The sequence below is a fragment of the Cervus elaphus genome, chromosome 5 (genome assembly GCF_910594005.1).
Source record: "Cervus elaphus chromosome 5, mCerEla1.1, whole genome shotgun sequence".
Lineage (NCBI taxonomy): Eukaryota > Metazoa > Chordata > Mammalia > Artiodactyla > Cervidae > Cervus > Cervus elaphus.
Window position 1 is genome coordinate 112,324,769 of NC_057819.1, and position 26,173 is coordinate 112,350,941.

Genomic DNA, 26,173 nt, shown 5'->3' on the forward strand with positions numbered 1-26,173 from the left:
ATTTCTACTTGAGGGGCAAGTAGTAGGCTTATATCAGACATTAATTGAAACTGCCCCAATGACTGCAGGACAAACAATAATCTCAATATCTGAAATACCCATGGTATCTTAGATGGTGTCAGAAAAAATGCTCTAATGAGGAGGGCAATGCCCAGAAGAGTTTCAAAAGAAAATGGAAATGGCTTACACAGGATTATGCTACAAGAGAATGCAAGCTGGAGATACAAGCAGGGAGCCTCTTTTCTACTAGGACTGACTTTGGAACTGTGTAAGGAGCTGCCAGATTCTATCATCACTTGGACAGTGCCCTATAAACTGCTCTTTTTTAAAAGCTTTTTATTTTTTATTGGGGTATAGCCAATTAACAATGTTGTGATAGTTTCAGGTGGACAGCAAAGGGACTCAGTCATACATATACATGTATCCATTCTCCCCCAAACTCCCCTCCCATCCAACCTGCCACATAACATTGAGCAGAGTTCCATGTGCTATACAGTAGGTCCCTGTTGGTTATCCACTTTAAATATAGCAGAGTATACAGGTCCATCCCAAACTATCCCTTCCCAGCATCCTCTCCCTGCCCCAACCCCAGCAACCATTAATTTGTTCTCTATGTCTGTGAGTCTCTTTCCCCCATAAACAGTTCTTATGTTCAGTCGCTCAGTTGTGTCTGACTCTTTGCGGCCCCCCGCTAGGCTCTTCTGTTCAAGGAATTTTCCAGGCAAGAATACTGGAGTGGGCTGCCAATACCTACTCCAGGAGATGTTCCAGACCCAGGGATTGAACCCAAGTCTCTTATGACTCCTGTATCATAAGATTCTTTACCACTAGCACCACTTGGGAAGCCCAAACAGCTCTTGACTGACCAGCAAAGGTCTGCTTGATGTATGGATGGCAGTCCAAGGTAAATAGCCAATATCCTATTTGAAAGACCTTCTTCAATCTTCTGATTGAAGAAGGTAAAAACAAATCAGTTTGGTGGGATGAATTACATGCTGCTTTCCTAGCAGTGATGGAAGAATTGAACAATAATGAAAGCCTCTATGTTTTGGTTTTTACCTGACTCATGAGTGATGGTCAATGACCTGGCCATATTGATAGGCAGAAGGCAATAGAAATCTAGCCTATTAAAGGGATGCCCACATGGAGTAGAACCCTACAGAAATCACTATGGAAACTGGAGAGTACATTAAAGTAGGACAGGTTGATGTTCAACAGAAGAACCTCCTTCCAGACTAGATGATGATCAGTCATTCATGGATATTGTGGTATATTAGCTTGAGATGGCAACCTGGGTCCATGAAATGAATAGACATTTGGGGACCAAAGTAGTGCAGAGGGCTGAATCAGGACATATTCCTTTTGCACTCTTTGAGGCTCAAAATGCCAATAAGAATGGTTCAGTATGCCAATAAGAGAAACAGAGGCTGCAGATGGCTATGGGGGGATTCCTCAGGGGGAAGACCCCACGCATAGCTGGCAAGTGGATTACACTGAACCACTGTCAGTAGACCCAGTAGGGCTACAAATGGGTTTTGACACAATAGACATTGACTCATACTGAGTTATGCTTATCTGGTGGTAGATGCAAAGAGTCCAAGTACTATAAAAGAATCAGAATAGAAGATATTGAACCCATTTGGATCATCAAAGCACATTTTATCAGAGAAAGGAACACACTTTACAGCTCATAATGCCAAATAATGAGCAGTCAGAGAGATTCTTCTCAGAATAAGTTTCATAGAAAATTGGAACAAGCATTTGAAATACTCCTTGTTTAAAACGGGGGAGATGGAGGCATGAAGGGTTGGTTAACGTGTTTTCAAGAGTTAAAAAAAAAAAGAAGGTACAATCTGTTTGTAGGATATATACTAATTTTTTAAGTTGACCTTAAAATGCATTCCAATATACATCAGGTGCAGACAAATACTATTTGATTCCATCTACACAAGACACCTAGAATAGTCAAATTCATGGAGTCAGATAGTACACTGGGAGACAGAAGGGGCTGGGGGGTAGAGGGTGGGGAGGGGGAACGGGGAGTTAGTATTTAATGGGGACAGAGTCTCAATTTATGAAGGTAAAAAATTCAGGAGATGGATGATGGTGAGAGTTGCACAACAATGTGAATGCACTTGGTGCTACTAAACTGTATAATTAAATATGGTTAAAGTAGTATGTTTTATATTATGCGACTTTTACCACAACAAAAAAATTTTAATAAATTAAAACATTAAAAAAAGACACTCAACATAATAGGATCTAAGGCAGCATTGTTCCCACTAGATGGATTCCTCTGTTTTTCAGGGGAAGAGAGGGTGGTGAGAGGCTGCTGGTATGACTATGCAATTTTTTTCATGAGAGGAAGATGATGGTCTGACTATATAATTCTTTCCAAGGAGAGAGGACCTTGGTATGATAAATATAATTTTTGTTTTCTTCTCCATATACCTCAATTTTCTCTTTCCAATCTGATGCCCTGTGGTGACAGGACCAGGGATGTGACTACAAGTGCCAGAAACAGGGATGATTCCTAGGCAAGAAATTGTTAACTACAGTTTTACACCTTTATGTCAGAATTCCTAGAGGCCTGGCAGGGCAAGTAGTGCCTTCATTCTATTTGACAAAATCAAGGTTAACACTTGAAAGTAGCTATTGCCTGGTGGTTAAAAAAAAAAAAATAGCCCAGTAGTTATGCAGCTAAGTAATTCTACCCTATATGAATAGAAATGAACTGAAGGGGAGGCACTTACTACACTAGTATGTTGCCTGAAATCTAGAACAGCACAGTTGCTAAATCTAAAGTTCCTTCCAAATGTGGAAAAGTTTAGGTATAAATAAATGGAGAGAAGGAAGAACAGTAGTTCAGGGTAAAGGAATGAATCAATGGGCTATGCAAACAAAGGAAATCTAATATCATATTACAATCTCAACAGAGGCTCAGAGCAAGGGAATACTACTATCTTTTAGCTCAATTGTGGGCTTCCCTGGTGGCTCAGAAGGTAAAGAATCCACCTGCAATGCGGGAGAGCTGGGTTCAATACCTGGGTTGGGAAGATCCCCTGGAGAAGGTAACTCACTCCAGTATTCTAGCCTGGAGAATTCCATGGACAGAGGAGCCTGGCAGGCTACAGACCATGGGGTCACAAAGAGTCGGACTCAACTGAGCAACTTTCACTTTAGCTCAATTACACCAGATGCTTGAAAAGATGAAACCATGTATTGCTGAGACTACTTGTGCCTTTGGGACTTGACAAGATCAAACGGAAGCACACAAATCTGAGTGGTCTCACCCTTGAAGACATTTTCATATGATATGATGATGGACTAGACTAATTAATGACTGAATGTGACTCTAGTGATGTACCAGTATCTTTCAACTTATATGATGCTTTTGCTATAAAAGATTAGAGAGGGTGACAAAATATACACTTGGTCTTTGTCCCAGGTTCCTGGTATGAAATTCCTAGTTCAGTTGAGTTAAGTCACTCAGTCATGTCTGTCTCTTTGGGACCCCTGGACTGCAGCACACCAGGCCTCCCTGTCCATCACCAACTCCCAGAGTTTACTCAAACTCATGTCCATTGAGTCGGTGATGCCATCCAACCATCTCATCCTCTGTCATCCCCTTCTCCTCCTGCCTTCAATCTTTCCCAGCATCAGGGTCTTTTCAAATGAGTCAGCTCTTTGCATGAGGTGGCCAAAGTATTGGAATTTCAGCTTCAGCATCAGTCCTTCTAATAAATATTCAGGACTGATTTCCTTTAGGATGGGTTGGTTGGATCTCCTAGCTGCCCAAGGGACTCTCAAGAGCCTTCTCCAGCACCACAGTTCAAAAGCATCAATTCTTCCGTGCTCAGCTTTCTTTATAGTCCAACTATCACATCTGTACATGACTACTGGAAAACCATAGCTTTGACTAGATGGACCTTTGTTGGCAAAGTAACGTCTCTGTTTTTAGTAGGCAGTCTAGGTTGGTCATAACTTTTCTTTCAAGGAGCAAGCGTCTTTTAATTTCATGGCTGCAGTCACCATCTGCAGTGATTTTGGAGCCCCCCCCAAATAAATTCTCTCACTGTTTCCATTGTTTCCCCATCTATTTGAAGTTCCTAAAACCCTTGGAATTCCCTGAGTGATAAGAATGTCTTTTGTTATTCATAACAAGCCCCTTTCAATAACACCTGAGTTTATGCTACTGAAGTAACTTAGGTTGCAGCCCCTAAATAGCCTAAGGATGGGTTGGTCACCAGAAGCACCAAGTGATTAGAGGACTGGAACTTTCAATGTCACCCACCAACCTCCAGGAAGGGAACTGGAGATTGAGCTCTATAATACTTTTGAACTGTTAAGATTCAGAGAGTGTCTGGTGATGACATCAAGCTGTTGAGAGGGTGGTTTGCCTAGAGAGGGCATGGAAGCTTTGCACTCCCCACCCCATAGCTTGCCCTATGTACCTCTTCCATTTGGCTATTCCTGAGTTGTGTTCTTTATGATAAACCAGTAATTGTATGTAAAGTGTTTTCCTAAGTTCTGTGAGTCATTTCTAGCAAAGGATCAAACCTGAAGGGAGGGTGGTGTGGGGAATCCTAAATTTGTAGTCAAGTTGGACAGAAGGGCAGGTAACCTGGGGACCTGGAACTTTCAACTGAAGTCTGAGTGAGGGCAGTCTTGTGGGACTGAGTTCTACGAGTTCTGTGATAATTCTAGAAATAAGCATAAGAATTGAATTGAATTGTTGGATGACTAGTTGGTACCTAGAGAACTAGCAGAAAACATCGTAGACAAACTTTCTATCATGAACATGTATTACTTTAATAACAGAAAAGAGTAAAACAAACATGTTATTTAAAAAATGAAATATGAAAAGACAACCAACAGAATGGGAAAAGTATTTGCAAAGTGACCAACAAGAGATTAATCTCCAATATATACAAACAGCTCATGCAGCTCAATATCAAAAAAGCAATTAATTCAATCAAAATAAGGGCTAAAGATCTACGTAGACATTTCTCCAAAGAAGACATACAGATGACCAAAAAAGCACATGAAGAGATGCTCAACATCACTGATTATTAGAGAAACGCAAATCAAAACTACAATAAGGTACCACCTCACACTGGTCAGAATGGCCATCATCAAAAAACCTACAAACAATAAATGCTAGAGAAGGTGTGGAAAAAAGGGATACCTCTTATGCTATTGGTGGGAATATAAATTGGTACAGTCACTATGGAAAAGAGTATGGAAGTTCCTCAAAAAAACAAAAAATATAGCTACCATATGATATAGCAATCTCATTCCCAGGCATATACTCAGAGAAAACCATAAATTGTAAAGATACACAAAACCCAAAGTTCATTGCAGCACTATTTACAATAGTCAGGACATGGAAGCAAGCTAAATGACCATCACAGATGAATGAATAAAGAAGATATGGTGCATATATACAATGGAATATTACTCAGCCATAAAAAGGAATGAAATAATGCCATTTGCAACAACATGGATGGACCTGGAGATTGTCATACTGAGTGAAATAAGTCAGATAGAAAGACAAATATCATATGATATCACTTATATGTGGAATCTTAAAAATGTTACAAATGAATTTATTTACAAATCAGAAATAGAGTCACAAACATAGAAAACAAACTTATGGTTACTGAGGGGGAAGGAGGGGAGGGATAAATTGGGAGATTGAGATTTACATATGCACACTACTATATATAAAATAGATAACTAATAAGAACCTACTGTTAGCACAGGGAACTCTACTAAATACTCTGCAATGACTTATATGGGAAAAGAATCTAAAAGAGTAAATATATATTTATATTTAACTGATTCACTTTGCTGTACAGTAGAAACTAATACAACATTGTAAATTAACTATATCCCAATAAAAGTAGTTTTTTTTCTTTTTTTTAAATTTATTTTAATTGGAGGCTAATTACTTTACAATATTGTGGTGGTTTTTGCCATACATTCACGTGAGTCAGCATGGGTGTACATGTGTTCTCCATCCTGACCCTCCCTCCCACCTCCCTCCCCATCCCATCCCTCAGGGTCATCCCAGTGCACCAGCCCTGAGCACCCTGTCTCATGCATCGAATCTGGCAATCTATTTCACACATAATATACATGTTTCAATGCTATTCTCTCAAATCATCCCAGCCTCGCCTTCTCCCACAGAGTCCAAAAGTTTGTTCTTCACATCTGTGTCTCTTTTGCTGTTATACCCCAATAAAAGTAATTTTAAAAAATTTAAAAATGAAGTTATTATAGCTTGAACACTGAATAAACACCTTAACTTCTCAAAATCTGCTGATATCCTACAGCAAATTATTAAATGCAAATATTTATAAAGTGAATAAAACTGAATTCCTCCCAATTCAATCCACATATGTAAGTTTTCTTGATTTCTTCTCCATAGTGAGCCTCAACCATCTCTTTAGTTCTGGTCTGTACACTATGGCTCACCTCCTATGTCTTCATCCTCATTGGCTGGGCCTTCTGTACCATCCACATTTTCTGTTTCATGAGCTTTGGTTAAATCGTAGTCATTCAAAAGCTCTGAACCTTCTAGGAGATAAAAAGAATTTTAACTATGAAGTAACTTTAAAGGATTTTTATAAACCTGTATTAAGTAAGCCTCCCATTTCAGCTTTATCCAATCCCTAAGTGATAGACAATATCCTTTCACATACACCCAAGCAAGATATATGTGAAATTTTAGAAATATGCCCAAGGTTTATTTGCCTTTCAATTAGACATCATTTTCTTGAATAGTTCTTTCACTTTAAATTCCACTCAAGTTCCTTCTGGATAGAAATTCTCTCTTCTTTGGTGTATTTCAGGATATTGAGTAAGATGTTAAGACTAAGAATATTAACATATAGTGATGAGAAATATTGAGCCTGAGACTACTGGCAAAACTCAATTTGGGAAAGATGCTTTCCTGAGAGGAAGCCTATAAGCTTCTGTATACCAAATTGCATTTCCCCTTTCTGTTCACATTATAAATATAATTTTGTGGAGAGCATATTGGCCCCCAAACTCTTTTATTTCTTCAAACATTTACTAAATGTTGACAAGGCTACAGATATGAATAGGTCATAATTCCTGTATTCAAAGAGCTGATAATTTACAGATGTAGATAAAACAAACCCACAAATACAATGCAAGATTCAGACAAGAGATAAGTCTAAAATGTAGATTCGGACAAGAGATTAAGGGAAATACAAAGTGCTATGGGAGTTCCTAAGTAAAAGGCAGTAGATATGATAAAAGCATGGTTAAATAAACAACAAACTTGCTAATAATTAAGTTTAACAAAAACACAATTTTTTACAATAAATATCAATAATAACAGAAGTAAGGAAGAAGGCAGGACATAGCTGGAATTTTTTCACATATAAACACGGTAGTTTAATTAAAAAATGATAACAAAAGAAATGAACAGAAAAGACCCACTTGCCATCAAACTTCTTCCCAATATTCAAAAAAATATTTGCTGAGAACCTACTATATGCAACAAATAGTCAAAAACACTGAATTCTGCAGCACTAAGGAGGGGTTGAAATAGGAGAGGAGATGGAAACTCTGCAGTGGCTTCCTTTCTGCTGCAAGCATGACTGAACATGTGGAACAGGACATTTTACTGGAATACAGGAGTAAAATGGAAACATATCACACAAGATATATGACTAAGAGGTCCTGAAAATGTAGTCGTCATGGAATCAGGCAAAGTTTCTCATTTCTGCATATCATATACTCTTAGACACTAAGACACTGCTCTAAACAATAGTTTTCTTTTCTCAAGACTGAAATGATAGATATACAGTGCACGTCTGAACAACTGATATGAGGTACATGTTCAATTAAAACATAAGGTTACAAACTTGGAGTAAAATAAAGACACCTGTGTGATAAATTTTGTAATATAGCAAAAGCTTTGATTCAAACAAAGTGAGTATACCATTAGAGAAAACACAGAATTTATTTTTATGAAATAGATTATTTTAAGTTTTTATAGTTTATTATGGAGCAAGGGTCAGCAAATCATGGCCTAAGGCCAAATCTAGCCATGGCCTGTTTTTATCAATATATAGACCCAGGAGGTAGTTTTACAGTTTTAAAGATTGTAAAAAATATAAAGAAGAATACACAACAGAGACCATATACGGCCCACAAATAAATAAAATATTTATTCTCCGGCTCTTTACAAAAAAAGTTTGCTGACCACTCTTCCTGAATGAAAAGCACAAATTTTATAAGCTGTGATATTGTTCAACAAAAGCTGTCTTAATTCAAATCAGTCAGCTGAAAAAATTTTTAAAGAAAATAAAAAAAACAGTGAAAAAATAAATATTGAGTGGGGTGGTTTGGCACTGTGATGTCAAATAACTTATATGATCTAAACAGATGCATTATTTTTTTGTCAGGAAGACACAATTTCATTTTTTCCACAACACATTTCCATAGCATTTTTATTGCAATCAGAATATTCCTCTTCATTTGAATTATTCAGTAAAGGTATATTTTTAGAGAGGAAAGACCTGATGTTGTTACCTGTGGGCACAGACTGCTCTTGAGTGCTCTTCAGTTCCACATTTGGTTTTATATCTGAAACGAAAAGGATTATAAATATTAGCTTTTTAGAGTAAATTTTTTTCAGATCTGAGCATTCTAAATTTAATAAGGATACCACTTTGGAAGACTTAGCTGCTGATTTCCTCTTCAGAGCAGGACTATTCTCTACATCCTTCCTAAAAAGTGTCTCAAGGAGAATAAAAGAATCCATGCAGAAATTATATTTTAAAGAAATTAAGAGGAAAAAATTACTATTCTGCATTTATTCTAGTTCTTGTATTTTTTCATAAAGACCTGAGTTCCTATCTGGTATTGTCTTGCTTCAGTCTAAAGATCTTTCTTCAGCACATCTACTAATGCAACTGTATGAATGACAACTTTTCTCAACTTTCCATTTATTTGGAAATATCTTTATTTTGCCTTAAATTTTAAAGGATATTTTTACTTGACAGAATTATGGGTTGATAGTTTTCTTCTGTTACTTTAAAGATGGCATTCCATTATCTTCTTATCCTCTATTGCTTTTGATGAGAAGAATATTTTCTATCATTGTTTTCCTTTATATATTCTTTTTCTATGAATGCTTTCGATTTTCTCCCTAGTCTTTAGCAGTTTAACTGCTATATGCCTAGGTGTGATTTTATCTGCATTTATCTCACATGGGTCCACTGAACTCCTTATCTGTAACATTGTGTTTTTCACCAAACCTGATAATTTTTCAGCTATTATTTCTTCAAATTCCTTTTTCCTCCATTCTTTTGCCCTTTTTCTTCAAGGACTTCATCTACATGCACGTTAGATTTTTTCATATTCCTACATTTTCTTGAGGTCCTGTTCTTTTCCCCTTAAAGTTCTTTTCTCTGTTGCTCAGATTGAATACTTTCATTAATGAAACTTCATTATCCTTTCTTCTGTCATCTTAATGTGCTATCAAGCCTATCCAGTGAGTTTTATATTTCAGATACTGTAATTTTTAGTTCTAGAATTCTATTTTGATCTTTTTTATAGTCTCTCTCTAGAGTAGGAAATGGCAACCCACTCCAGTACTCTTGCCTGGAGAATCCCATGGACAGAGAAGCCTTGTGGGCTACAGTCCATGGGGTCGCAAAAAGTCAGACACGATTGCGTGACTGAGCACACTACACATAGTCTCTCTGCTAGATTTCCTATTTGTTAATTCATTACAAGCACATTTTCCTTTGCATCTGAGTATAATTATTACACTTGTTTAAGAACCTTGTCCTCCAATTCTAATATCTATATCATTTTGGGGTTAGTCACCTATGACTTCCTTTTCTCTTGAGTATGGGTCACATTTTCCTGCTTATTCAAATAACCTAAGAATTCTGGATTGTACCCTAAAAATTATAAAGATATGTTACAGAATTTCTGAAGTCTGTTATGTTCCTTTGAAGGATATAGGATATTTTCTTTATTTTACTTTTTAAAGCATGTAGTTAAACTCATATTCTGTTTCATTTGTGGTGGGAAGCATCTAGGGTAATCAGTTGTCCCAGTATACCAGGGAGTGAAGGTTTTCCAAGACTACAGAACTTTCACAGCCTCAGGAAAACTGGCACAAGTTGGTCACTCTTGCAGAAGCGTAAATCTCTGTTCAGTTACTTTCACCTCAGATGGACTGCGAGGGGTGTGACCCATACAAGTATAGTTCAAGGATTAGCTAAAGATTTGGTCCAGCTAGAGCGTTTATACACAAAAGGCCCTCTCTACCGTCTCCACTCTAGGATTTCCCCGTTTGTTTCCTATGATTGCTTGTGATTGCTACGTTTTTTAAACCAGTAAAACTGTGGATTATCTATTCAAGTTTTGGTCACCCAGATGCTAAAACTGGAACCTGCCTTTTGAGCAAAACAGCCTTAAAGACAGGTTGGTTTTGATTATTTTCCAATGCCTGCAGGTAATAGATTTTTCATATTTTGTCCAGAACTATAATTGTTATCTGCTGGAAGGTTGGTTCAACAGGACCAACCTCCTCTACTACCAGAACTCTCCATTTGTTCTTTATTTCAATGGTCATTTGGGATCATATACCCATAACTGCTCCAGATACCACTGATTTCAAATAATCTATATTTCAGACGTATTTCAATTTTTGTTTTGAAAAATACAGTCACTGCACTTACATTCTATCCTAATATTAAAAGTTTAACACACCACCCACTAGATGCTGGCAGCAAAGCCTAAGTGCAGGAAGAATACAAATATTTTTAAAATAAGCAAGCATTAGTCAGTCAGTCAGTCATGGCCAACTCTTTACGACCCCATGGACTGTAGCTCACTAGGCTCCTGTGTCCATGGAATTCTTCAGGCAAGAATACTGGAGTGGGTTGCTTTCCTACTCAAGGGGATCTTCCTAGCCAGGGATTGAACCCAGGTCTCTTGCACTGCAGACAGATTCTTTACCATCTGAGCCACCAGGGAAGCCTTTTGTAAAATAAGCAAAGGGGCAGCCTAATACGTAGTGTTAAAACCCCAGATGGGTGAAAGAAACGTCCATACAAGGAATAGGGACAGGCCAGGGTAGGCTGTTGGAGACCAACCAGTATGAAAAGTGTGCCTGTGTGGGGTGCACATTTAGCATGAGATGAGGAAGGATTCTACATGAAGAGCAGACAGATTGGCAAGTCAGAGCCTAAGCAGGGTGAGAAGGGCAGGAGAATTACCTGGGCTGGAGTGATGAAGAAAGTATCCAAGTAAGGGATGACCTAGCATGAGGAGTCAGAGCCTGAGCATAGAGAAGAGGCCATCTATGCCTGGGGGTGCTCTCATTTCAGACAGGGTGAGCAAGGCACCCACAAGGGACAGTGGGGGCGCCAAAGAGCCCAAATGCAGTGAGGAGTTTCTCTGGGAGTACCCAAGGCAAAGTGTCAGAACTTGCCCGGGATGAAGAGGGCATCCACACATTAAGGGCAGCTCTGCTTAGTTGCTCAGTTGTATCTGACTCTTTGCGACCCCAGGGACTGCAGCCCACCAGGCTCTTCTGCCCATGGGGATTCTTCAGGCAAGAATACTGGAGTGGATTGCCATGCCCTCCTCCAGGGGATCTTTCCAACCCAGGTCTCCTGCATTGCAGGCGGATTCTTTACTGTCTGAGCCACCAGGGAAGCCCAAGAATACTGGAATGGTTAGCCTATCCCTTCGTCAGGGGATCTTTATGACCCAGGAATCGAACCGGGTTTCCTGCATTGCAGGTAGATTTTTTTACCAGTTGAGCTATCTGGGAAGCCCGTCAGACCCCAATAGTTGAAAAGGGTATCCACGTAGATCAGTGCTTGCAGTACAGAATGTCAGAAACCAAATGAGGCAAGGTAAGAATCTTCACTGAAGAGGAAATGGCAGTGGCAGTGAATGACTGTTTATACAAAGGAGGATTGATCAAGTAGGAAAAATATAATGAGGATCATGAGACCCAGGTTTTTCTCTGTCAGAGAAGGGAGTTATAAATATGGAAACCTGTGGTCCTATATTGGAAATGGAAGTACCGGCAGGAACACATGGCTTCTACTATATATAAACTGATACAAAATATAGATGGAAATGTGTGTATATGTATGGTATAACACACATGGTCTCTAGCTCTGTCCACTGAGAGCCCCTGGGAGCAGAGACACCACAACAGCTTTCAGAATACGGATATTAACTTCTAAGTATCATTCTCAACTCATAGAAACTATATTCCTTGGAGAAATGGCTGACTCCAGCACTGGGGGAGGGAAAGTACAGATGAGTCTGAAACATTTTGTTGTGTCAGAAAGCAAGGAAGTGCTCACAGAAACAAGAGCATATATTAAAAGGATATGGAAATTATTTTGAAGGGGTTCCCACTGGCCAAATCTGAGACAAGGGAGCATCAAAATTATAATGATAGTATTGGATTATAACCTATTAAAAAAACATAAATTCATGAGTCCATATTGACATTAATAAGTAGTTGATAAATTTAAAGTCCAGTAACAAATGGAAAATTTACATAGTTTCAAAATGCTTCTTCTCAAAATATTATTACAAAGATGAAAAGAGAAACTATATAGTGAAGAACCTTGTAGACAAGCACTGTACTGAGTAAAGTGATCATTATTGGTAATGGGACAAATGAAAATTATGTGTCCACTGATAAAGAAAAGAACACAGCTTCACTTCTGTGATATACCTGCCAGACATGCACAATCTAAATCTAACCATGAGAAAACTAACTCTAACTGAGGGACAATTTACAAAATAACTGGCTTGTAATTCTCAAAAGTGTCAAAGTCATGACCAATGGAGGAACTATTCCAGACTGAAGGACAGGGAAGAGATGTGACAACTAAATGCATATGTGATTCTGAGCCGAATTCTCCTGAGGTGAAGGGCATTATAGAAGCTACTGGAGAAATCTGAGTGGGGTCTGAGGATTAAATTGTAGTAATATATCAGTGTTAATTCCTGATTTTGATAGTTATTTCCTGGTTATGTAGGAGAAGGTAGAACACACACTAAAGTAGTCAAGGGTGGATAGGGCTTTATGTCAGCAACTTAATCTCAAAATTTCCGGAAAAAAAAAAGTTTTTTGTACTGTATTGCAACTTTTCTGTAAGTTTGATAGTGGGAGTTTTTTTAAAGCTTTTTTTTTTCTTCAGCTAACTGTGAAACTTTTAACTGCACACTAAAGGGATTCTGAACAAAAAAAAAGAAAGAAAGAAAAGTAGCTCAAACGTTTCACACGAACAATCTTCATGTGAAAACACCTTTTAGTTATTACAGAGCAAGATGGCTTTTGATTTGGTGACCTAAAGAAAAAAGGTCCTAGTCCCCTGAGCCTTTTAAACTGACAGTGACATTTAAATAGCTCTCAATATTTTTTCAAGCAGTCTTTGTGTGGTGTAAATAACACCAGAAGGAACTGAGTACAGTTTCCAAGAAAAAAAGGAGATTTGACTATCTGAGTATTCAAAATTTGAAGGAGACATTTAAATCATCTAAGACTTCCCTGGAAGTCCAGTGGTTAAGGCTCACGTTTCCACTGCAGGGGACACAGGTTCAATTTCTGGTCAGGGAACAAAGATCCCACATGCTGTGGCATAGCCAAAAAGAAAAAAGAAAACCATCTATAATCAGGCTACATGGATGCTCTTCTTAGGTGCTAAAAAATACTTAAAATACAGGAACAAAGCAGACTGAAGTGTATTTTCCCTTCTTGAATGTAAACATCTTTATAAAAATGTGAAGTCTAGTAGTGAATAGATGATAAAGGAATTCCCACCTGAAGACCAGAAACCTATTAAATATTTATAAGTGCAGCAAAAGTTTTACAGTTTTTAATGGATAATTTTGTAATTCCTTCATACTTCAGTCCAAAAAAGACTTCCAAAAATTTCCATGGTGGGGTCCACTTGGGTATTTTTAATGTGTTGGCAGTCAATATAGTTTTAAACTATTTTTTAAAAAAAAAAAAAAGTGCTCTAGAAAGCTAAGAAGGAAAGGTCCCTATACTTCTTTTGACAAAAATATTAATTCCCTTTACTGATATTAATATATATGGTGCAAATGATGGAAGAATTCCAAAGTGGATTAATTCTGTTGAAATATAATTCCTGTCAATTTTCTACATCTCTCCTATCATTTGAATTGGGTAAAGCATGTTCCTGCCTCAGGACTTTTGCTTTTACTCTTCCCTCTGACCAAAATGCTCTTCCCTCAGATAGCTACCTGCCCTACCTCCTTTCTTCATTCAGGTGTGTGCTCAAAAGTCACCTTATCAAACCAGCTTTACCTAACTACTCTATAATAAGATGTCACCCTTCATTGTCACTTTTTTCTCTTACTTTACAAAATTTTTTTCATACAATTTCTTCATTTTCACCACCTGATGTATATTTATTCATTTTTTAAAAAGTATTTATTCATTTGGCTGTGCCAACTCTTAGTTGTGACATGCAGAACCTTTGATCTTCATTGCAGCATGCAGGATCTTTAGTTATGACATGTGAACTCTCAGTTGTGGCAGGTAGGATCTAGTTCCCTGACCAGGGATTGAACCCAGGCCCCCTGCGTTGGGAGCACAGAATCTTAGCTACTGGACCACCAGGGAAGTCCCTATTTGTTCACTTTTAAAATGTCTCCTCCCCACCCCACCAGAATGTAAACTTAATGAAAGCATGGATGTTGGCTGTAATTTTTATTGCTTTTTGCTATATTTTCAGCTCTCAAAATAGTATCTATTGTGACAGCCACCCAATAAATATTTGTTAAATACATGAACTTTTACATCTCTATCTTTGCTACTTATAAATACTCTAGGTCAAGGTTCTACAAACTACAGCTTATCGCCTGTTTTTGTATGACTTGTGAACTAAGAATGAGTTTTACATTTTTTAACAGTTGAAAAAAATCAGAAAGATGCATTTCATGCAACTTGAAAATTGTGTAGAATTCTAACATCAGTGTTCATAAATAAAGTTTTATTGGAGCACAGCCAAATCCATGTTGTCTACGGCTGCTTCTATATTCCAAGAGTAGAGTTAAGTACTTGCAACAGAGACTATATGACTTGCAAAGCCAAAAACATTCACTATCTGGTAACCTTTTAGAAAAAGTTTGCCAAGACCTGGTCAAATCTACTATTAATACTAACACTAATACTGCACTGTCCAATACAATAGCCACTAGCTACATGTGCCAATTTTAGTTTAAATTTAAGTTAATTAAAGTTAAAAATTTAGTTTCTCAGATACCCAACCACATTTCAAGTACTCAACAGAACATGTAACTAAGGGTCTTTCATATTGGAGAACATAGACAAAGAATATTTCCATCCCCGTAGAAAGTTCTACTGAAGAGCACAGTTCTAGATTTTAGAATATCTCATTGCCGCTTGGGATATCAGTCACTGCAAAGTTGTTTATTTAAAGCAAACATTAAAACTTTGGGTCAGGAAAGAAACCATGTGTAAATATTAAATCAATGAAAATTCTAAAGAAATTATACTAGGAAACAGCTTAACAATGATCATATTCTATCAATGTTTTCTAAACTCCTGCAATTGGAATTTCAGGGGAAAGCACTTCCTACTAATTCAGTAATCAAAAAGGTAAAGGATATAGACAGCACCTTCATACAAAGAACTTTATAAACTTCACTGATTAAAAAATTAACGTGACTCTTCAAATGTTTAAAAAAGAAAACCCACATGATGCCAAACATCCAGATAAAATATTTCTAAATGTACCTATATGGGGCTTCCCAGGTGGCACAGTGGAAAAACAATCTGCCTGTCAATTCAGGGGACATAGGTTTAGTCCCTGGTCTGGGGAGATTCCACATCCTGTGGAGCAACTAAGTCCATGTGGCACAACTACTGAACCCACACCCTAGGGCTCATGAGCCACTACTGAGCTTGTGCTCCGCAACAAGAGAAGCCACCACAATGAGAAGCCCACGTACCACAACCAAGAGTAGTCCCCCACTCACCATAAGTAGAGATAGCTGAGCAAAAGCAACAGAGACCCAGTGCAACCAAATATAAAGTACTTATATATGTGCATACAAAATAAACTCAGCATGTACATGAGAATTTTTGTATCATTAGATAAAATCATTTTCCTTACCTCATTTAGAAGCCAAAATTACCATCCCTACTTAACACTCCTTGATAGCAATTTCCCTCCTGCTCTTGCCATAACTAAATAATCTCCTGACATATTTTTTAATTAAATAATTACTGTTTTCCATTGACATTGGTGTTGTACTATGTTTTCCAATGACATTTTACCTCTTAAACAATAAATCTTATGGACAGATTCTTAGAAAAGTTCAATCTTCCAAGACTGGACCAGGAATAAATAGAAATTATGAACAACCCAATTACAAGCACTGAAATTGAAGATGTGATCAAAAATCTCCCAAAAAACAAAAGCCCAGGACCAGATGGCTTCACAGGAGAATTCTATCAAACGTTTAGAGAAGAGCTAATGCCTATCCTTCTAAAACTCTTTTAAAAATCTGCAGAGAAAGGAACACTTCCAAACTCATTCTATAAGGCCACCATCACCCTGATACCAAAACCAGACAAAGACAACATAAACAATAAATCTTATAAAAGATACATAGCTTCTGTAACTGATAGAGTTCACAAATATATTGGACTGTTAAAGTTAAAGGTTATTTCTTTTGTAGTTTTCCAAGCACTCTACAAATTCAAAGCTTTATTAGCAATCTCAAATTGTTTTCTACCAGAATTGAAAACAAGCCTCATCATATGCCTGCTGAGAGATGACAATTTCAAATTTGTTTTTACTCCTTCAGATTCTCTCTTTGACAAAGATGCTGTTTAAAAAATTTCATGAGTTAGAATTTTTATTAAATACACCAAGATTTTTCTCTGAGATTCTAGCATTTTATGTGCTACAAAATGAAAAGGGGTAGATTACAAATAAAATTTAAAGTTGAAAATGGTAAGGATCTGGTTAATTGAGATTTCATCAAAATTCACACGTGAATAATATGAACAAAATCAAATATTTACATTAGCAACAAAACATGCAACCATATTTTTAATTTGAATGATTATAAACTTGTTTTCAGTTTGTTACTTTAAGTAATTATCATTCAGTAAAGGATATCCACTAATAAACATGGAACTCTGCTCAATGTTATGTGGCAACCTGGTTGGAAGGGGACTTTGTGGGAGAATGGATACATGTATATGTATGGCTGAGTCCCTCCAATGTTCTCTTGAAACTATCACAACACTGTTAACTGGCTATGCTCCAATACAAAATAAAAGTTAAAAAAAAAAAAAAAGAATACCAGCTAATATAATTCTATTCTTAATTTCAGAGATCAGATATCCACTTGCCGGTCTGTCTTTCCAGCATAGCGTAGAAGTTAAAGGAGAGCAAAACGTCAGTCTCAGAAAGAGCCCCGCACTGAGTCTGCCAGCTGTCCTCAGCACTGGTGCCTGACAGCAGCCAGAAAGTTGTCTCTGAGAGTCAGCATTTCCCTTTACCTTCAGAACAATAAACTGATTTCTCTATCCCCATACCTCTTTCTTAAATTTAAAATGTCCACTTTTACTTTTTGACAAAAAGCTTTGGAAACTGAGTCACGGACTACAAAATGATCCTTATAAAATGAAATTAGAAACGTTGGAATTGAAGTAGATATCTTACCTACCTTATCTCTTCTTTCCCTGCCACTTGATATTTAAATTTTCTCCAATATCCAACTATGTGGATTATGAAGTCTCTGCTTAGACACTTCCAAGAATACAGAAGTTATACTTTTCCTTTTCAGAAAAATTCTAATGGTTTAAAAAGTTCCTCCTTAAATACAGTGGAACTCAAAATTTCCTGAACTATCCATTTCAGGTCCTAGTTCAGCTTTCTAGGAACATCCAGAATAAATTATTACACAAATGCTACCACTCAGTTTCCTAACCATGGTGAGAGCTTTCTTCTGAACCTGGTTTTGTTTGCCTATGGTCCTCCAAATATGTGGCATCAAGCACTAAGCCAAGGAGTGCAAATGAGACTTCATATTATCTCACAGCATCTCTGGAAAATAAACAGGTGCAATGGCATTTATTATTCTTCCCATTTTACAAACAAAATTTAAGACAAAAGAATGACAAAAAATATAAAGTCATGTAATTGTCCAAAGGTACAATGTCAGTGGCACATTATGAAGAGAAGCAGGATCCCTCTCTTGAGTTTCAACCTTTTTTTTAAAGAATTTAAATAATGTTTTAAGGTGCTTTCCTATATAGATTATAAATATTGGAAGAAGGTCAGAACTAGAAGACATTTTAGACCCAATTAATTTCAAATACCTCAAGTGAGAGGAAAGGAAGATATTAAAAGGGGGGGGCAGAATTTAGAAAGATGGTAACGATAACCCTATATGCAAAACAGAAAAAGAGACACAGAAATACAGAACAGACTTTTGAACTCTGTGGGAGAAGGTGAGGGTGGGATGTTTCAAAAGAACAGCATGTATACTATCTATGGTGAAACAGATCACCAGCCCAGGTGGGATGCATGAGACAAGTGCTCGGGCCTGGTACACTGGGAAGACCCAGAGGAATCGGGTGGAGAGGGAGGTGGGAGGGGGGATCGGGATGGGGAATAAGTGTAAATCTATGGCTGATTCATATCAATGTATGACATAACCCAAAAAAAAAAACAAAACAAAAAAAAAACAAAAAAACACTGATAAAAGGGGGGGGCATACCTTAAAATGAGAATAGTCTCTCCAGCCATGAAATCCTACCTTTCCTTCCTCTCTGGACCAAGGTAAAGGTTAAGAGACATCAAGAATATTTCTCTAAGAACATCAGATCAATACAGCCCACATTACCTTCTTTTTTTTTTTTTAACAAAATATACCATTTTCCTTAGATTAAATGTGAAGAAATTATAGACTGCAGGGCACAGGTCCTAAACAGCAAATTCAATATCTAGTGTTATTTTCCTTGAAAGGTCAGTTACTCTAAAGCTGTAGAAAAATATACTTATATTTTACCATGGATATCAGGTGCTGACAAACACGCAGAGAGAAAAGGAAGAATGAGCATTTCATGTCATTGATACTTTTAAAAATTGTCTGTGCTAAAATGATTGAATCCAACATATGCAAGTAAGATTTTCATTTTGTAACTGTAAAATGCCTAGTTGGTTATAAAATAACTGAAGTTAAAAACAGAATATCAATTGAAGATGGGTGACAGACTTAAATGTGAAAGCTAAAACAAACAAATTTCTAGAGAAAACTATAGGAGAATATTTTCATGGCCTTGGATAGGCAAAGACTTTTTAAGCAGGACATAAGGTTCCATTAATCCCAAAAGGAAAAAAAAATAATTTAGTCTTCATTAAAATTAAGAATTCTGTTTACCATAGATGAAGAAAATAAATAAGCAAGTTACAGACCCAGAGAAAATATTTGCAATATACATCTGATGAAGTTCATGTTTCTAAATTTTAAATGCCTACAAAATCAATAAGAAAAATATAAACAATCCAATTTTTAAAAAATGTACAGAAGACTTATAGCACTTCAAGAAAAAGAATATGCAAATAGCCAATAAACATACAAAAAGGTACTCAACATCATTATTCATCAGGAAAATACAAATTAAAACCACAATGAAACACCACTACACACCCAACAGAATAGCTAAAATTTAAAAGTCTGACAACAGCAAGTGTTGACAAGATGTGGAACAACTGGGGATGACCAGTGAGAGGGTAACAAGTCCAACCACTTCAGAAACTGTTTGGCAGTATGCATCAGAACTAAGAACACACCCACACTATGGCCTAGAAATGCTAGTCCTAGATATATATCCAAGAGAAATGAATGTATATGTCCACCAAAAGACATGTACAAGAATATTCACCATATAGATCAACAATGGAAACAAATCAAATGTCCATCAACAGTACAATGAATAAACAAGTTGTATATTCATACTACTCAGTAATAGAAAAGAATGAACTATTAATAAATGTAACAATATGGATGAATCTCAAAGGTATGTTTGAAGAAACCAGATACCCAAAAAGTACCTACTGTATGATTTATGCAAAATTCAAGAACAAGAAAACTGATCTATGGTTACAGAAGTCTGAACAGTGCTTTACTTGGCATGCATGCTCAGTCACTTCAGTCATGTCCGACTTTTTGCAATCCTACAAACTGTAGCCCATCAGGCTCCTGTGTCCATGGAGAATCTCCAGGCAAGAATACTGAACCGGGTTGCCATGCCCTCCTTCAGGGGATCTTTCTGACCCAGAGATTAAACCCACCTCACTTATGTCTCCTGCATTGGAAGGAGGGTTCTTTACTACTAGTGCCATCTGAGAAACCCTTTTTACTTGGTGTAAAGGGAGGTTTTGTAAATGGGCACAAAGGGAATCTTCTGGAGTGATGCAAATGTCCTGTATCTTTTTCTAAATTTTATTTTACTGAAGTATAATTGATTTAAATGCTATGTTTCTGGTATAAAATGTTTCCTATCTTGACTTTGAAGGAATGCATATAGATAAAAATTAATCAACCTGTATATGTAAGAAACGTATACCTCATTGTATAAATTATTCCTTAATTAAAAATAAATCTATTGAACACAATCATTTTCAAATATCTGAAATACCAAAGGAGTTCCTGGATGTCCAGTGGTTAGGATTTGGCACTGTCACTGTTGAGATTCTGGGTTCAATCCCTGGTCAGAGAACTAAGATCCTACAAGCCACACAGTTCAGCCAAAAAAGAGCCCAAACCTTAAAAATGCAATTATAGCAGTATCTTCTCTCTTTTAAAAAACATTTGAATTTGGGGAGATTTTCATGAGTTTTCTATAGTCTTTATGGACTGTATCTATATCAACCATCCTCTGAATGGGCACCATGTAAAAGTTCTTACGGTGAGGAAATTTATTTACATGTTATGTACCACCTAAATATGAAGATATTTTCAGTGATAGCTAATTCTCCAATCAAATTTTCCTGAGGATTGAGATTTCAAGATTTGTTTCAATTCTGATCTTTGATTTTTTTCTTTTTTCACTAAGCTTAGGCTACAGATAATTTGTGTCATTCATCTTTGGAAAACAAAAACAAGCAAATAAAATCTCTTGATCCATATCTATGCTTCTCTCCAGCAATAGCCCCATTTATTTCTCTGCTTCACTTCCCAGCTAAACTTCTGGAGACTATGAACTGTACCCAGTGATTCTACTTCTAGTCCCATTCCTGCTTTAACCATCTCAGTCTGGTTTCCATCCCCACAACTCCACAAAAACCACTTCTGTTAAGGTCACTAGCAAGTTCTACGTTGCCCCAAACCAGCCCACACTATTTGGCCCCACTTTACTTGATTTTCCAGCAACAGTGAACATAGCTGTTCACTCTCTCTGAATTCTGTTACACCACACTCTGTTGGTTTTTTTATTTGTCTCACCATGCTGTTTCTCTTATGTTAGCCCCTCCCCCTCTACATGACCACCTAAATAGGATGCTTCTCAGGGCTTGATCCCGAGCCCTCTTCTCACAATAGGTGGCCCCAATCATTCCCATGGCGCTAAAGATCATCTACGTGCTGAGGATGATCAAATTTCTATCTCTAGCCAGACTTTTTATTCAGAGGAGGGGTGCACCAACCCTGCCCTGACCATTATTCTTCCTTTTAGCACTGTTCTTGTATAACACTTCAAATAATTCAAATCTTTTCATTGGGGATTTATTTGTTTGGGAGCCCACCTTCTTCATCTGACTGTAAATTCCAAGCAGGCAAAAGCACTGTTGTCTTCTTCACCATTGTATTGCCAATATTTTGCATACAAGACACATAACAGTCAGTGAATAGTTTTTGAATGAAGAATGAACGAATAAAGATTTCTGACTTTTGAATTACATTGCTATTAATATAAATGTTATATTACAAGGTAAGTCAAAATCAAATGTTATAAAAACTTTCATTGCTTAGCTATCTTTTAAAACCAGCAAATAAACAATAAAAATACATTCTAAAACAACAGGAATACCAGACCACCTGACCTGCCTCTTGAGAAACCTGTATGCAGGTCAGGAAGCAATAGTTAGAACTGGACATGGAACAACAGACTGGTTCCAAATCGGGAAAGGAGTACGTCAAGGCTGTATATTGTCACCCTGCTTATTTAACTTATATGCAGAGTGCATCATGAGAAACGCTGGGCTGGAGGAAGCATGAGCTGGAATCAAGATTGCCAGGAGAAATATCAAAGACTTCAGATATGCAGATGACACCACCCTGATGGCAGAAAGTGAAGAAGAACTAAAGAGCCTCTTGATAAAGTGAAAGAGGAGAGTGAAAAAGTTGGCTTAAATCCAACTTAGAAAACTAAGATCATGACATCCGGTCCCATCACTTCATGGCAAATAGATGGGGAAACAGTGGAAACAGTGGCTGACTTTATTTTTGGGGCTTCAAAATCACTGCAGATGGTGATTGCAGCCATGAAATTAAAAGACACTTAATCCTTGGAAGGAAAGTTATGAACAACCTAAACAGCATATTAAAAAGCAGAAACATTACTTTGCCAACAAAGGTCCGTCTAGTCAAGGCTATGGTTTTTCCAGTGGTCATGTATGGATGTGAGCTGGACTATAAAGAAAGCTGAGCATGGAAGAATTGATGCTTTTGAACTGTGGTGTTGGAGAAGACTCTTGAGAGTCCCTTAGATTGCAAGGAGATCCAACCAGTCCATCCTAAAGGAGATCAGTCCTGGGTGTTCATTGGAAGGACTGATGTTGAAGCTGAAACTCCAATACTTTGGCCACCTCATGCAAAGAGCTGACTCATTTGAATAAGACCGTGATGTTGGGAAAGATTGAGGGCAGAAGGAGAAGGGAATGACAGAGGATGAGATGGTTAGATGGTATCACCGACTCAATGGACATGGATTTGGGTGGACTCTGGGAGTTGGTGATGGACAGGGAGGCCTGGTGTGCTGCGGTTCATGGGGTCGCAAAGAGTCGGACATTACTGAGCGACTGAACCGAGCTGAACTGAACTGAAAGATATAAAGATGATCTACTATTAACCCAGTATGTGCTATGAAAGTGATGTTTCACTAATACTTTTCAAACTGTGGGCCATGTTTATCAGATTTTAGTCTGCACAAGAATGCCCTAGGAATCTCATTAACATGCAGATTTTGATTCAGCATGTCTGGCCTGAGATTCTGCATCTGTAACATGTCCCAGATGTTGCCAGTGCTACTGGTCCACACACCATACTTAGATTAACAGGTGTCTAAAGGATCTTTGTAAATGAATTATGAATTAAACTGAACATTCGCTGGATCCTAGCTTTACCTCTAGTAGAATGCAAGGTGGTTTCTGTCCACATCATCTTACTCAGACTTGCTGGTCTCTTGCAGTATTACAAACTTAGAGGAGTTCTCAACCTTACCAAGACCAAGTGACCCCCTCTTTTAGAAAAAGTATTTTATAACACCTCTTTACCCCAGGTCGACCCCTGGGTTGGGAAGATCCCCTGGAAAAGGGAATGACAACTCACTCCAGTATTCTTGCCTAGAGAATTCCATGGACACAGCAGCCTGGTAGGCTACAGTCCATGGGGTAACAAAGAGTCGGACACACTGAACGACTAACACACACACACCATCATAAATTAAATATAACCTATCCACACATCGAAGTTTTCTAAAAATAAAAACCTAACTGTAACATAAATGTGAAATAAATAAAATAATTTGTGTCTTAATATGTAAATGTACTAGTAAATTATTATAGAATACATAATAAGAAGGTAGTCAGATGTGTTTATAGAATCATCATGAATGTAAGAGACAAAATATGCAAGATATAGCTTGCATCAATAATGGCAAAAGTCTTGGCTCCAAACTAAAGAAAGAATTATCTTCCTTTAATTTATTGGATTGGTCAAAAGGAACCCAAACAAACTTTTTGGCCAACCCAGTAGACAGTAGTTTCATTCTTAAACAATTTAGATTGCATTAAAACCATGCAAGAATACTTTATGCATAAAATACAGTTAGGTTCTAGCAGTCATTAGATGACATAAAATATTACTGTTTCAGAAAAGCAAGAGATTCCAACCTAGAATAAGGAACAGCTTCCTAAAAGACTGCCGGGTGCTGATCTGTGGCAGAGGGACAGGGTCAATAGCTAAGTAGATCTAGCAGTGGTCCCTATAGTGATATCCTTACCTAAATAACTTTACATGAGCACATATGCAGAGGAAAAAAATATTCTGTGGATAAAAAACAAGCATGCTCAATAATCAACTTTTTTATGAATGTGGAGTTATAGCATAGCTGATGTAAAATATAATAGCTCCACTCTGAAAAAACAGTTTTTGTAATATTTAACAACTAATCATTTTTGCCATCATCTGCCTTTATCTCTGCAATTGAAGATCATTTGTTATACACTTGTGCACAGTGTAGACAGTAGCACAAATGTATATCAGAGGCTCGATTTGACTTGCATGTGTATCATTTACCAAATATTAATGCATTGAAGATTATCCCTGTAAAATTTATATTCTGACCTCAAAATAAAACTTTTTAACCAGCTCTTTGAAAATATTAAAAATTTATAAATGTGACACGAGTAAGATTGTGGTTGTGCACTGGAATTTTTTTCCTGTGCATATTTGCTCATATAAAATTGTTCTGATGTTCTAAATATTCTGCTATGTTCACAGTCTCTCAAACAGATAATACTTCGCAAATAAACTGATCATGGTGTGTTAGAGAAATCAAATGAAGTAAAATATGGTATTCTCAACTTTAAAAAGCAAAACATTTGTTGTGAAGAATTAGTTTATTGTGACTTGCTGAAACACTGCAAAATATGTAGCAAAGCCAAGGATTAGATTTCACTACGTTATTTTGCCCAAAGTTAAGCCAGTATTGGATTAGAAAAAAATAATAGTATTCATCCTGTTGAATTCAGCCAACATTCGAAGCTCTTCTGTCAAACTTTTAATAGCACCTCTGACAAATTAACCAGCAAAATTAACTAGCTTTCATGTCACTATTTTCTTTACTATCTTTACCATAAAAGTTGAACAAATAAATAGTCAAATGACCAAACACAGGCAGTTTATTAGTTGATTTATTTAATAAATATGACTGCAGTCCTACTATGTGCTAGGGACTAGGCTGGGTACTAGTTATCACTGGTGATAAAAAAGATCCCTACACTTTGGAATCTGACAGTTTAGACGGGGCAACAGGTGTACTAATGACCAAAATATGCAAGAAATCTAGTTAAATAACCTTTAAGAGTTAAGAGTAAAAAACAGTTTTGCACTGCTTCATCAGTGATACTATTGAAATGTTTTCCATTTCTTATTTTAAAAAGTTTCCTTTATAAGCCCACAAATAACCTGATGTACCAAAAATGTTATCTCTAAGAACAGTTGCTAATAAATACAATTTGTGATATGTTGCCAATTCCATTGATATAATAAGTCAGGAGGTAAGCTGCTTTTGAATTTTTGATGCATAAAAAGCACTGCTTCATAAATGCTTTTATTCTGTTTCATATCTATTTTTTTTTCATATCTATTATTAAACATTTAGTTTTTTCTGTCTTCTAGATGGGCTACAAGTCCAATATAATACAGTATCGACTCCAAATTATATTGATTTACTCTACATCACTTTGTACTCTAAGAACTTTAATTCTGGATGCAAAAGCAGATTTCAATTAAGGCTGAAAAAATTATCTCATTCAGGATCATTAGGGATTATTTTGACAGATTTTACGGCAGTAATAATTAACAGTTATATATATATGCCACTTTTCAAATAATCCCCCTATAACAGAAATATAATCATTGTTTCATTATTTCCTCTTTTTTTACAAAGTGATTCAGAAGGCCTTAGGGTCATCCTTATGATTTCTAATTATTACGAATGTGCCAGTTAATGGGAGAGTTGTATTTTCAAAAGGCTTAACAGCAGCCTACTCGATGTTCTTGTGATGGTTAGAATATTTTTCCACAATAACCAATGAATGTTTAACACATTCAAAAAGCATTT

General features: G+C 36.9%; 1 protein-coding gene across 4 annotated transcripts in view; it reads right to left on the reverse strand.

Moving 5' to 3' along the window:
• Positions 1 to 26,173, reverse strand: part of IKZF3 (IKAROS family zinc finger 3) — a 90,219-nt gene that overhangs the window by 59,545 nt on the left and 4,501 nt on the right. For 2 of the 4 annotated variants that reach the window (XM_043904431.1, XM_043904433.1), the window contains exons 2-3: positions 8,572 to 8,625; positions 6,481 to 6,579 (exon numbers count right to left, since the gene is read on the reverse strand). In XM_043904431.1, the coding sequence (XP_043760366.1) occupies positions 6,481 to 6,579; positions 8,572 to 8,625 (153 nt within the window). Of the gene's footprint in view, positions 1 to 6,480; positions 6,583 to 8,571; positions 8,626 to 26,173 lie in introns of all 4 variants that reach the window. The other 2 variants (XM_043904430.1, XM_043904432.1) reach the window with 1 other exon arrangement.